The sequence below is a fragment of the Crocodylus siamensis genome, chromosome 11 (assembly GCF_052110815.1).
Source record: "Crocodylus siamensis isolate JL-2025a chromosome 11, ASM5211081v1, whole genome shotgun sequence".
NCBI classification, from domain to species: Eukaryota; Metazoa; Chordata; order Crocodylia; family Crocodylidae; genus Crocodylus; species Crocodylus siamensis.
Window position 1 is genome coordinate 30,647,441 of NC_143405.1, and position 14,857 is coordinate 30,662,297.

A 14,857-nucleotide genomic window follows, 5' to 3' on the forward strand; every position below is an offset into this window, starting at 1 on the left:
TGATTTTAGAATATATCATGACATTACTGTGTGCTGGTATTTTAGGCAGAAGATCCAGGACAGGTATTGCTATTCCTTCTTCATTCACAGGTATCTTCCAAATGATCATTAATTCAAACCTGTATTGTACATAATAATATAAAATACAAGCAACTCATGTATAGTACTTAAAGTAATAAGTTTAGATGTCTATTTCAGTGGAAACATTACTGTAAGCACATCTCAGATTCTGAATTAATATATAAGTACTAAATAAAAGTCAACACTAGGTAATATCAAATTAGTAAACCAAATTTTCTTTTCAAGAAGGTCCCCAAGCCAAAGCTTTAACATTCGTAGTCATGTCAACCTACTTTTGAACAATTAGTAATATTTAAAGAAAAGAGTTGTAAGCCAGTCAGATTCAAGTTACTTCAGTCATTCAATCCAGTTAAGCTGCTTGCTTCTAACATGGGGCATATTAGCATTGAGTAAGTGATCCTCAAGCACCAATTTTGCTGGATCTGACACTGTGTGGATGCCTGATTCTCAGCAACCAAAACAAGTGCTCTTCTTGTACCTTGCTTGTGGCCTGAGATCTCTCAGCAGAAACTCTACAAGGACACAGTGAAGGCATACCTCAAGAAAACTGCTGCTGACTTCAACAACTAGGAGGAGCTAGCTGCTAACCAACTGTAGTGGTACTGCAACCTCAACCAAGCGGCAGACCACTTCTAGGTCTAGCATCTTTGCCAAGACGAGAGAGTGGAGGAAGGAAAATGAGAGAAATCTTGGCCAATGGCCTACTTTCCTCTGCAGAAAGACCTGCAACTTCTGTGAATGTATCTGTGGCTCAAGGACTGGACTCTTTAAGTCACCTCAAGACCCAGCAATGAGCCACGGTAGAGATCATCCTCAAATCAAGGGATCACTGCCACCGCTAAAGGTAAAAGTCTCTGGTTAAAGTGCAGGGTGTGAGATACTTACCAGTGAGAATCTTCAATTATTTGAAGAACCATAAATTTCACCACCACTGAACTCAGCCCCAAACCTGGGCTGGATAAAGATCTGAAACTGCTTCTTTTAACTACCCATCTCTACTTCTAGTGTTTTTAAACTTTCAGTCAAATCTTTTACACCTTCCTCACACTGATTCATAAACTGCACTAAAGTGATGACTTGAATGAGGTGAGCAACATTTGTAAATATTAATTATTAATAAATAAAACATAATTGTTGTAATGGTCATAAAGGCCTTGGAATCTTCAGTATTATTGTTGTTCAAAATATAAAATGCTATTAGAGCCTCCTACTTTCTCAGTCTAGGTGTTATGATCTATAATTTCTCTTATCAATAAATATATGAAGCAGCAATACATTTCTGTCATCCCCAGCAGGGCCACAGGAAGCAAGCATCCTGTGGTGTTTGCTTGAACTTTCCCAAGTGAATATGGCTGTATCTACAAAATGTGTTCATACAATACTCTTTTAAATTTAAAGGAGAAAGTGATTACATAATATAAGCAATAATGTGATTCTGACAATTATCCAGTCTTTATATACAAATTGTGATTCTGGCAGACACTTCACATTTCCTTCTAGTTGAGTTAGAGATCATTTATTCTAAAAAAAACAACCACCCCCATTTAAAATGTCATTATCAAAACTTTACTTTTGTTCTTTTTTCTTAAATAAAAACATTAATAAGCATCTTGAAGTTGCCTTACCCAGAAAGTTCAGGGTTCTTTATAATCATGTAATCTCCTGTTGGTCCTTCAGGAAGTGTTACAATATCAGGATATTTGGCCTGTTAATAGAAAGGGACATAAGTACATAACCAGGTAATAAAGATTTCTTCATATTTCTTATAATAATCTGTAATAGGAATAAAAATAGAATAAAAAATATTGGATTTATACTGAAGGGAGTTCTGAAACTTTAACAGTGTTTGGACAAAATAAGATCCATGTAACAGTAGGAAAATATTCATTAGATAAAATCAACCTTAAGCAGATCTGCTCAGTTTGTGGCAGAGCACTGTGATGTATGTAGCATAGCTCTCTCTATTACAGAGGTTCCTCATAAGGACAGAAGGCCAGCAAGATATATTAATTTTATTCTTGACTATTCAAGCCATTTGTTAATTGAACATGATTTTGCATTTAATCTTTTCTTCATGATTAAATTTAAAATGTTAGCACAACAGAACACAAAAAACCCCAACTTTGTTGTAAGATGACAGGCCACTTTTGCACCTTAATTATTCATTAATTATCTTTAATTACAAGGAAAAGCAATAACTTTTCAGAGCATGAGAGAACCTATAGACATCAATGGTTTTAGTTAAGTATTTATTTTTATTTATTTCTTCAAATTCCAAAAATTCAACTATGGGTATCCATCCTGTGGCCTGGGAGTCTACCATATGCATACAAGAGTCCTTCCTACGCACACACACACACACACACACACCCCCATATACACATATATATACTATATATGTGTGTATGTATGTGTATATATGTATGTGTGTATGTATGTATATATACATGCATACACACACACACACACACACACACACACTCTTCAGCCTTCAAAGAGAAAATGACTTTACTGTATGCCAAAAAGTTGTAAAAATATAGATTCTGGTGAGGAACCAAAATGGGAAGTGAGTAACAAATCTTGCCTACTCTGTCTTTTATTGTTAGGGATCACCAGCTCAAGCATTCTACTGCTTTCTTGGGGAAAAAAGGCCTATTGTGCAAAGAAAAAGGGAGACAATACCAAAACTAAGGGGTAGTACTGGAAAATGTTCAACATCTCAAAAGAAAGGGTATTCTTATTAGTAGAAGTCCAGAGAAGATACAGCAGGGAAGAGGAGGCACAAAGTAAGTCGATAGAACAAAGCTAACTTAGGAGTTTGAAGTTGATGTGGAATGAGTCAGACAGCAACTGGAATGTTTCAGCTGATGTCACATCTCTTGAGCAGCAGCAAAGGGAAGACTTTTTTTGCAGTGAAATTTTGAATGGTTTCAACAAATGAGGCCAGAAAGCAGTAATACAAAACTATATTGTAATGGGAAATGAAAAGGTCTTAACATTGTAGTAATGCTTTTCATCACACAGAGGCAAAGTTGTTCTGGTTTAGCTAGTAGTGAAATACAAAAAAACCATATGTGATTTTTGCTTCTTGTATCTAATTTCAGGTCCTGGGTGATAGACACAGACCTCACACTTCACAAAACTGGCTAAGCAGCACTGCAGTTGTTTCTTCATAACATTTCTAACATATATGCTCACTGGATGTTTCCAGAAACAGCAGCACACTGACACCATTTCATTTCTAAAGCATGAGCCATGGCTTGGCCATGACTACAGTGCATTTTTAGGAAAACAACAGTATCTTGGAATATTAAAACATCTTCATAATTATGGACTTAACACCCCCCAAAATTGCTAACGAGGTATTTAGTATTATGTTTGTTCTATACCTTCTTCTGTTTTTATGTTACAAAAATTAGCTCCTGATCACAAAAACAACCCAGAATGCAACTTTCTGAATGTTATAAAATCCAGAGCTTGCAGATTTCCAGTGAAGATTAACTGTAATGGTCCTACTTCAAGTCTGGTGTTTTGTTTTGAGAAGTATTTTTATTTCATTAGTCAAACCTCACAAAGGATGAATATTAAATATATCTTCTGAAAATCCTTTGGGATACACCTGCAAGACTACCTAAACAATTTTTAGGGGTACTCCAATAAAGATTTCGTTGGCCAATACAGATGGCCAATTATTAACCAGCCACATCGGCCATTACCAATCTGATATGCAGCCCAGCAGCTTGGAGAGTAGTATCTGGCTGGTAAGTCTGTAGGGGCTGGAGGGAGCAGATTGAGGCCCCCACAGTGAGGGAGGGAGTGGGGCTGGGGCAGGGGTAGGCACAGCATTTATCGGTGACATTATTGGCTACGCAGGCCATGGTGCATGTGTGGCCAGTCCCACTGCCCCCGGTCACGTGATGGGGCAAGGGCCATGCAGTGGCCAGACTTGGCTTCCCACTAAGCCTCCGTGGCCTACCCAGCTGCTGCTGCCAGTTTCTCCAGTGCTAGAACTGACTGCCAGGGGCAAAGGATGGAGCAGGTATGTTCAGGATAAAATGCTGACCTGAGGATAAGATATTGTTATTAGAGAATTTACAGTTCATTTGGAATCCAGCAAGACAAAGTTACTGCAGATCGTGTTGTCAAAATGAACAGCTGTAACTATCCACTGCAGATCTGGTGTGTGCACAAGAAAGCTCAGAGTGGCTTTCTAATGTACAAGAGTTCCTTATACATGGCTTGATAACCTGCCCCTAGCATTTGCAAGCAAAGATGTATGCCAGTATGAAGGGAACCTTTCAGTGATAAAAGCATCAACAATGTCAACAAAAAGAAATCTAGGTACTTTATAAATATCCCATATGGTTCCTATTGACCCTAAAGGAAAGAAAAGTTTTCAAATTTCAGTACCAAAGTCCCCTCCTCTCCTCATGTTCTCTCTCTCTCTCTCAGCCCCCCCCCCACCACACACACTTGCCAGGTTTAGGTAAACACGCCATACCACTAAAAAAAAATCTCCCGGGCTTATTTTCCCATGGGTAGGCCTATACTGTAACAAACCAAAGTTAATTAATTGTTCCTTGGATTTGGGGCATTATTTTAGAAACATTAACTAATTGTATAACCTGGCTTTCATTCAATATACAGTTGCTATACATGATAAACGCAAAAATACACAAGGTGAGAGAGAACCTATGAACTTTATTTCTGTCACTGGAGATAGTTTTCTTTGCTCATGTATTTCGTCTATACTATTTAATGTGCCAATTAATTGAATTTCAAAGATAGATTATTTTCCACTCTAATACAAGTGTTAATACATTAACATTCTCATTATAAGCCACACACGTACAGAACTGAGGAGATAAAGCTGAAAACCATCCTTAATTAGCTTGCTTTACCAAGATATTACAACTCATCCACAAGATAAACATTTTCTTGATGTCCTTGGGTTCTCCAGGAAAAGAACAGTCCAGGACACTAAAAGATGGACAGAACTGTTTCTGGTTATCATGTAGGAATGTGAGAAGAAAAAATACAGAGGGTTAAATCAATATTTGTGGGTAGTTAAAAAAAATCACTAGCTTGATATGTAATTCCCCATGATTACATGGAATCTATGTTTTTGCTCAAACTGTATGACAAAGCCACATGGACTTCACAGTTTTGCTTTACAGGATCCTACAGGAGTTATAGGTCTGCTATATATTTAAGGTGATGCCCCTTTTTATTAAATGTGGTGTTTTAAAATGGAAACATTGGCACAAAATTCACTAGGGTGGTGAAAATGCTGGCACAGTAATTAAAGATTAGACTCAAAGCAGCAGAAGTTTGAAATTTAACACCACCAAGGTCTGGACCACAACATTAAGGTTTCCAGACTAGTGGAACTACTGAATCAGCAAAACAAAGGAATACATGAGAACATTTTTACAGCCTGGGACTTTGGTAAACTGGTAAATACTGGATTAGGTTTAAACCTCAAGGTCTTTTAAATTAAAATCATCTGAAGCAAGAATGTAGTAAAAGTCTTACAAATGTTATATAGCTTAAATGTAATTCAAGTAGCAACAGTTTGTGCATGGACTTAGGACAATGATTCTCAACCAGGGTGCTGCAGCATCCTAAGGTGCCTTAAGACCCTTTCTGAGGTGCCACAGTATGTCTCACAATATTAGCGCTGTTAGATGTGCAACATGATTCACAAGATAAACCCAGAGATTTCATATAGGAACCCACGAGTTAAAAACACTCTGATCTGCTGTTGTCATCTTTCTGAGTCTGCACATATTAATTGTTCTATTTTTTCTGTAGTCAAAAGAAGTGAAAAATTAACAGCTGATATATTCCCAGGGGTGCCTTAAGTCTGAAAAAGTTGGGAACCACTGACTTAACGATTTAGTATTCAGGAAATTCTGAACAGATGCAGGGGACTCTTAACATAAAGATCTTGACACAAACTGATGAAAAAATTCAAAGTCATGGCTGGTACACTTTCTTAACTAGCACTAGAGTTGCAAACTAGCTTTTGATGCTTTGATAGGGTCTCCCACAACTTTCTTGCAAGCAAACCGAGGAAGTATGTGTTGGATGCATGGAATGTCAGGCGGACAGAAAACTGGCTGGATCGTCAGGAGGATCGGGCTAGGATTTAGACTGACCAAGATAAATTGGAGGACTGGACCAAAAGAAATCTCATTAGGTTCAATAAGTGCACACACTTGCATTTAGGATGGAACAATCCCACATACTGGTAGAGGCTGAGGACCGACTGGCTAAGCAGCAGCTCTGCAAAAAAGGACGTGGGGGGTTACAGGGGACAATAAACTGAATATGAGTCAACAGTGTGCCCTTCTTGCCAGAAAGGCTAATGGCATACTGGGCTACATTAGTAGGAGTGATGACAGCAGATTGAGGGAAGTGATTATTCCTCTCTATTGGGCACTGGTGAAGCCATGTCTGGAGTACTGTGTCCAGTTTTGTGTCCCTCACTACAGAAAGGATGTGGACAAATTGGGGAGAGTTCAGTAAAAATGGGCACATGACTTGTGAGTAGAGGCTGATGATGGTGGTGACAAATGACAGAACAAAGAGCAATGGTCTCAAGATGCAGCAGGAGAAGTTTAGGTTACATATTAGGAAAAAACTCTCTCACTAGGAGGGTAGTAAAACGCTGAAATAGGCTACCAAGTGATAGAGGTACACCGATATATTGGTCCATAATGGGTCAAGGCTGATAAAAGGAAAATTGAGTTACTGGCAATCGGCTTTTTTTGGCCAGTGTAGCTGATAAATGTCACTGATAAATGCTGTGTGTATGCACAGTCACAGCACACACGCAGCTAGGAATGCAGCCCAGCAATTTGGAAACCAGCATCTGTCCAGTAAGTCTGTGGGGGGGGAAGGAGTAGAGGGAAGGGGTGTGATGGGGGCAGATCGAGGCTTCTAGGGTGAGGGATGGAATGGGGCTGGAGCTCGGGCAGGTGCTGCCCAGCCAGGGTGGGGTGCAGGACGGAGCTGCAGGTGGATCATTTGGGGGTCACAGCGGGGTGGGGAGTGAGGGCAGCTCCCCGTTGCTGTACACACTTCCAGAGGAGGCATGGGGGTCATGTGCCCCCCAGCTTTGTGTGTGGGGTGAGGGCAGGCTGTCTGCTGCAGACTTGGGGCCAGGGGTTGAGCTGGACTCTTCATGGTGGTGGAGCTGGGCTGGGGCTGCGCTTGGGGTAGGGCACCGGCAGCAGCACTGGGAGAGGCAGGTATGGGCTGGGCTACAGCCACCCCAAAATTCCTCATAGTTATCCCTCCCAGTGCCACCACCACCCACCCTGCCCCTGCCTGCCCCAAACACAGCCCAGGCCCAGCCACTCTGCTGGGAAGAGGCCAGCACAGTCTCTGGCCCAAAGCCCACAGGCCCTTGCCCCATACTCCATTGCTCCACACACAAATCCGGGGCACATGCCCCCATGCTACTACCTCCAGAGGGTGCATCCAGTGGTGGGGTGCCTCCTCTCCTCCCCACCCTTCTGCAGGCCCCGGATGAGCTGCCTGTGGCTATAGAAACATAGACGTTTATGGTATCCTCATTAATTCTGAGTGTCATGTGACACTACAAGGCATGCTCTCTAAGCTTCATTGTATATACATGAGTAATTCTACTTAATTCTATTTCATATTTTAATTAGTAAAGATTATAATCCTCATATAGCCTCCCTGCACCAGCTGGGCAAGTGGCAGCAGGGCAGAGCCCCCACTCCCAACTCTGATGCGGGCATGGCAGCACTGGGAGTGGGGGCTATTGCCCTGCTGCCACTTGCCAAGCTGTGGGGGTGGGTGGGGGTCAGGATGCGAGCATGGCTTGCTCCAGCAGAAAGGGACTCCACCCCCGCTTGGCAGCTTGTCCCAGCCCCAGTTCCCCCCCCTCCACCCACCACAACAGAGTTACCAGGTGGAGGCAGCTGTGTCCAGCATAGTGAGGGCTGCTGCCTGTTTAATCTATGGCTGAATCTCCGAAGTGGCACCAGATCTTTAGATCTGATCTGGCTGAATTGAATCAGGACAATGATCTGAATCTCTGAATCGAAGCACTGTCCCTCCGAACTGGCTGAATCCAAATCCAAAGCAAATACTTGCCACTTCGCACAAGCCTAATAGTGACTCACTGATCTGTTAGTAGTACTAAACTCACGTAAGGACAGGTTTAATGACTAAAACATGTCACAATGAAGCCCTCAACTTCTGTGACAAATAACCATGTAAAAACACTCTGGTGTCAACAAAGCCCTAATCTTGCTGCACAAGTATATTTTGCTCTTTCTAAAGCACTGGTTCTCAACTGGGTTGGCATGGCAACCTGGGGTGCCATAAGCCCCTTTCAAGACTAATGGTATCAGCTACACTGATGCAACCAGGTAAAACTGCCTTCGGTGCCTGTTTTCAGGAAGGTTTGTGCAGAGCCAGACCAGGAAGTGGCTGTGGCAGCAGCATGAGCCTGCATTAGGTTTATGAAAAACCTACACAGAGCAGTTTTACCAGTAGTGGTAGCACAGCAACCTGGAGATAAAGTAGGTGGGCTGAGACATTACAACTGTGGCTCTTACCTGGGATGCCACTAATTTCAGAAAAGTTATGGAGAGGTGCCTTGAGTCTAGTGTATCAAGTCTTTTCTTCATTATAATATTCTGTCAGCATAAATATCTTGGCAGAGGGGTGCATATATAACACCCCCCCACCCCCGATCTCACAGTTGACGCAACTGTGGCAGAAACCACTCTCCCATATGGACGCAACTCTTCTGGCAAACCTGCTGCTGCCCAAATGAGCTGGCGTAATTCTGACAACAGAAAAACTCTTTCTGCCATCCCAGCTGCATCTACACAAGAGAGCTGGCTACCACGGTACAATTAGTTAAAGCAGCAGCAGCACTGGAATACAGACTAAACCTTGAGGGAGTAAATTTAACCATCAATAACTTTTATTCAGCTCAAGTGAATTCCACAATCTGATATCAGTTTGTATAGGAGCAAGATTTGAACTTCAGGAGTGAGTAAAAGATTCTGTAAGAAGCAGGTTTACTAGCTCAGACACTATAGTGGCTGCTTAGAGATGTGGAAAAAAAATGGTACTTTAAGCTCGGTGTACTCCTACACTGAGCGCAGCCCATGCCCAGAAGAGGCATCACATTAGTTTAACTCAGATCACCCAATGTCTGTATAGATCAGGTGCTTCAGTGGTGCTTTTTGGTGCTTTTATCTAATAGCTGATTGAATCAGTTTTTGATAAAAGCACCAAAAAGCCTCACTGAAGCACTCAATCTGTACAGACGTTGCAGAGCTGGGTTGAACTAATGCACTTCCTCTTCTGGTAAAGAGCTGTTTTGGTTGGGTTTTTTTTCCACATCTGTCAGTGCCCTTTAAGTCCTAAGTGGAGCACTAGTCTTAGCCTGCATCCCCACAAGATGCGGCACATTTTTATGACAATTTAAGTCAGCATGTGGACTTTAAAAAACTGTAGAGAGAACCAGTGACTCTCAAACTGAATTATATTGGGGCTGTTGCTTCACTATAATTATTAAAGGAGGTAACAGAGGTCACTTCTAAGCTTGAGTTTTAGTGACTGAATGGAAAATTTATCTTATAATTTAAAGGAATGATTCGGGTGAACATGTACCAAATCCTTCACTGGGGTCCTGTCGTTGTTATGGTCTGACTGTTGATGTCCACATAGAAATAGAGGACTGAAAGAGGCCTCCCAGATTCTTAAATACAATTCCCAGCAATGGCAGAAACCATTTATCCAGAGTCCTTTCACACACCACTGCCTGAAAGCACCATATGAAAACCAATGTGGCACAGGTAAAATGTAGGTGAGATAAAGGAGATATCGTGTGCTCTGTCACTGCTATACCAGAAAACTTATTAGGTCAATGACCACTACTGCTTTATTTCTAAATCTTACTATCTATATTTCCTAAAGGAGATACACAGTTCAATAACAGACTTTTTTGTCTTCCTCCCAATTATATTGCTTGCAATTCAAAGAGAGGAGTTTTTGTCACTATTTTTCTCTAATTACCTGCTGATACTAAAGGTAGATAAAATATGTGATACATTGGAACTAAAACAGTTTCTGTTCCCAAGGAGTTTTCTCTTAATTTGTGGCGTACTTCTCTGGGTGTTTAATACAGTATTAAACCAGTTTAAAAAATTCTTGCTGTTCATTTAAAAACATCATAGTCAAAAATCTTTTGGCTAAGAGATAAGATTCTATCTGAATTTTAATATTGCCTCTACTTAGCTGGCTTAAGAGGCAACCATTTCTCAGGGACTGAGAGACCATAAATCCAATGAGATTTTGCTGGATGTTCATATAACAGTTAAAATGACAGACCCATAAAATCAATAACAAGATGGTATTCTATACATAATGTAAATTGGTGGTATCCATTCCAACTTTCATCTAAATTAAAACACACAAAATATTAGGAATATTTAATACAGTAGAAAATACATCAGACATTTAATAATTAAACTATTTTTAGACTTTGAAATAAATTACATTAATATGAGAGTAGTACTGATTTCAACACTGCATTTCTTGAAAGGTTATTTAAACACCTCACAGTAAATCATAAGAGTCATCAAATCCATTCTTTCCTAAAAGCTGACATTTACATTTCTTTTTGAAGCATTTTCATAAAATACAGAATTCTATGTGTACAGACATCCATTTATACTTAGAGTTTACAAAGCAGTTTGAAGACTAGAAATGCAGTATACATTTCAAGCATTATCACCATCTTGGTACATATTTTAACAAAACACACCACTGAGTCCAACATTAACTGGGTTAATAGTGACATTTTTGTTTTCTATACTTAAATAAAAATAGTATTTTTTCACTTCTCTTGTTGGCAAGATGAGTGGGGAAATAAGAATTTTACAAAACATTAGACATGGCTAATCCGCCCCCCCAGAGATGTGACAAAACTTTCCTCTAACAGGCCTCACTTGGCCAGAGGTTTTCCTCAGCAATGATGGAACCAAACTGGTTTGTTCTTACTAGAAAACAGGGATTGTTAAAGCTTCAATAGCCACTCAGGTGCCAGGGAAACCTGGAGTCTAAAAACAGAATATTCTGTTGACATGAAGTCAAGTGAAAATGCCAGATCTGGCATTGCTGGTTTCAACCTCTTTATTTAACATGGCTTCAAGACTTAAGAGTGGCTCTCTGTCTCTGCAAAAGAATAGAGCTCTCACCAAAGATTAGATCTAAAAGTGTTATTATTAATTCAGTTGGAACAAAGGATGTCTGTACTTTCAGGTATGAATGTCCCACCCTCAAAAACAATTTGGCCTTCTTTGGTAGGCTTATATTGGGTAAGTAAACAAATTACAGCAAGTTAAAAGGAGACAAAGGGTGTGTCTATTGAGCAGTTAAGCATTAGTAGATCAGTCTACTGCTCAGTTAAGCATCACCATCTACATGTGCTCACATTTACTGTGCAGTAAATCAATCTACTGTGCAGTTAGCTACTACCTATAAATACAAGTAGTAAACTTACTGTGCAGTAGAAACTGAGCAGTAAAACGTGTAGATGCTGGCTGGGAGCAAAATTGCTTCTGGTCAACCAAGACAGCAGCGGGCCACAAGGGACGAGGAGCTCTCTGTCCCCAGTCCTGATGCTGCTCAGCTCCCCAGCTCCCCCCCTAGTTGCTGATCAGGGTCAGGAATAGGGAGTTCTTTGCTCCACATGCAGAGCTAGCTGCTCTGGGCAGTAAGTGGGGGCTGGGAATCCAGCCCTCACTCATCCTTTAAAGCAGCCAACTCCATGCCATGCAGAGCTGGTTACTCTGGGGAGTGAGCAGGGGTTGGGAATCCAGCCCTTGCCTGTCCTCTAGAGCAGCCAGCTCTGTGCTAGGTGGAGCTGGTTGCTCAGGCAGACAGGGGGCATGATTCCCAGTCTCCTCCCCAAAGCAGCGAGCTCTGTGCCAAGCAGGGCACCTGCTGCTGAGCCCTGTGCGCCCCCCGCACCAGAAGGCTTGCCTAAAGCTGTGCCATACCCTGGACAGCTCCCAGCAGGGGGCTTACTGGAAGCTATATGTCTGGATGTGCACAGACCTAGAAGAGCTCTGCGACTGCAGGGGAAGCTCTTTCCTGACCCTGTGCACATCAGATCCCCTCCCAACGTCCACAGGGCCAGAAGACAGCTTCTGTTGCAGCTGGCAGAGCTCTCCTGGCCCCATGGCCAGTGGGACCACCCCATATTGCCAGCACCCAGCCTAATGGGAAGGGAGGGGGGAAGGGCAATGGGAGCCTGCAGCTCCCCCTGGCTGCTCCAGGGTGGCAGAGAGGGCAGAAACAAATCTTCTCCCCTGTAGGTTTACTGCACAATAAGCCTACTTTGAATTAGCAGCATGTGTAGACATGTCCAAAGTGTGTCAGTTACGTTGCAGTAATTATCTATGTGCCCAGACTTACTCTGTGGTATAGGCATTGAAATCTTGGAGGGGTCAGAAATTAGAAATGATATAATTTTAATAGTGAGGGCAATTAACCACTGCAATGAACTGAAAATGAATTGATTAGTAATATTTAAATGGTTATTTAAATGAACTGGATGCCTTTATGGATATAAACACAAGTTATTGTGATGAATACAAGAGGAACTAAGTGAAATTCTATGTCTGAAGATAAAAAAGCACTAAACAGTTAAAGAGAGGAATGAAGGTTCAGCGATCTGAGACCTCTTTGCTGGCTGACACTGTGAGAAGCTCTGCAGAGGGAATCTGAACTTACACTAAACACTGAAGGATAGCATGTTTTAGCACAAGACTGTCCAAAATTTCAGTGGCTGGGGGCTGCACCTGAGACAGGCCACACCAGGGAGGCCACATACCATACGGACTGGTATTGCATGAATCAAGGGTCTCCCCCCCTCTTCCTGCAAACTGTGGGTGGGCAACCCTCCATCTCTTCCCTCTGTATATGGACAGCTCTCCTTCCTGCTTCACCATGTGTGCAGGTGCCCCCTTCCCCCAAATCAACAGCTACAGGCTTCTATGTACCATGCCACTCCCTAGGGCAGGTGCTGCAGCCAGAACAATAGGGGGTATAGTGGCTGGGTGGGAGTCTGGGGGCCACAGATGAAACCACCAGTTGGGCAACCCCAGAGTAAGGTAGTTTTTCAATGTTTTAAATCCCTGCTCTGTAAATACCTGTTCCCAAGGGTGTAGGGCTGCAAGATGAATTTAGGGTAGGTCTGTTTGGTACTCAGATCCTGGTCCTGGATAGAGAGAATCTCATGGTGCCTCCCCAAGAGCAGTGAAATTTGGGAGTTGTTACCTATGGACTGCACTCAGAGAGACCTAGGGCTTGAACAACAGTGAGGACCTAGTCAGGGAACTTCTGGTGGGTCTAGATGTGTTCAAGTCAATAGGTCCTGACAATCTCCACCCCAGAATACTAAGGGAATTAGCAGAGGTCATTGCGGGACCCCTGGCGCATCTTTACGAGCACTCATAGTACTGTGGCAAGATGCCAGTGGGCTGGAAAAGGGCCAATGTGGTCCCCATTTTCAAAAAAGGGAGGAAGGAGGACCCAGGAAACTACAGGCTCATTAGTCTTACCTCAGTTCTGGGAAAGCTCTTTGAGAAAATTATCCAGGAGCACACCTGTGAGGGACCAGCAGGGGAGATCATGGTTAGGGGCAACCAACATGGGTTCATTTGAGGCAGGTCCTGTCAGACCAACCTGGTGGTCTTCTATGACCAGGTCACAAAATCCTTGGATGCAGGAGTCGTGGTGGATGTAATCTTTCTGGACTTTAGGAAGGCCTTCGACACCCCATTCTCATTAAGAAATTAAGCAACTGGTGTTGATGCCTACACAGTCAGATGGGTCACAAATTGGCTGGAGGGCCGCACCCAGAGAGTGGTGGTGGATGGGTCTTTTTCGAACTGGAGGGCAGTGGGGTCCCCCACGGCTCAGTCCTCGGGCCCACACTGTTCAATATCTTCATCAGCGACTTGGACGAGGGGATGAAAAGCACCTTGTTCAAATTCACGGATGACACTAAAATGTGGGGAGAAGTGGGCACGCTGGAGGAAAGGGACAGGCTGCAACTAGATCTAGACAGGTTACAGGGGAGATGAGAACAGGATGGAATTCAATACTGACAAGTGCAAAGTGATGCACCTGGGAAGGAAGAATCAGCAGCAAAGCTACAGGCTGGGGAACTCCCTTCTAGTCAGCACAGAGGCAGAAAAGGATCTTGGTGTCATTATTGATTCCAAAATGAACATGGGCTGCCAATGTGAGGACACAGTCACGAAGGCTAATAACACCTTGTCATGCATGCACAGATGCATCACGAGCAGGTCCAAAGAGGTGAAACTCCCTCTCTGTGTGTCATTGGTCAGGGTGCAGTTGGAGTACTGCATCCAGTTCTGGGTGCTGCACTTCAGGAGGGATGTGGACAACATGGAGAGGGTCCAGAGGAGGGCCACTCGCATGATCGGGGGCAGCAGGGCAGGCCCTACGAGGAGAGGTTAAGGGACCTGAACCTGTTCAGCCGCCACAAGAGAAGGCTGAGAGGGGATCTAGTGGCCATCTACAAATTGGCCAAGGGGAACCAGCAGGCTATGGGAGAATCCCTGATCCCCTGAGCACTACTGGGAGTAACAAGGAATAATGGCCATAAGTTGACCAAAAGTAATTCAGGCTAGATATCAGGGGGCACTAATTCACAATCAGGGCAGCTAGGATCTGGAACCAAGTT

General features: G+C 42.8%; 1 protein-coding gene across 7 annotated transcripts in view; it reads right to left on the reverse strand.

Annotated features, from left to right (window-relative positions):
- Window positions 1-14,857, reverse strand: part of CENPP (centromere protein P) — a 319,520-nt gene that overhangs the window by 1,209 nt on the left and 303,454 nt on the right. For all 7 annotated transcript variants that reach the window (XM_090022881.1, XM_090022876.1, XM_090022882.1 and 4 more), the window contains exons 8-9: window positions 1,707-1,786; window positions 28-119 (exon numbers count right to left, since the gene is read on the reverse strand). In XM_090022881.1, the coding sequence (XP_089879007.1) occupies window positions 28-119; window positions 1,707-1,786 (172 nt within the window). The remainder of the gene's footprint in view (window positions 1-27; window positions 120-1,706; window positions 1,787-14,857) is intronic.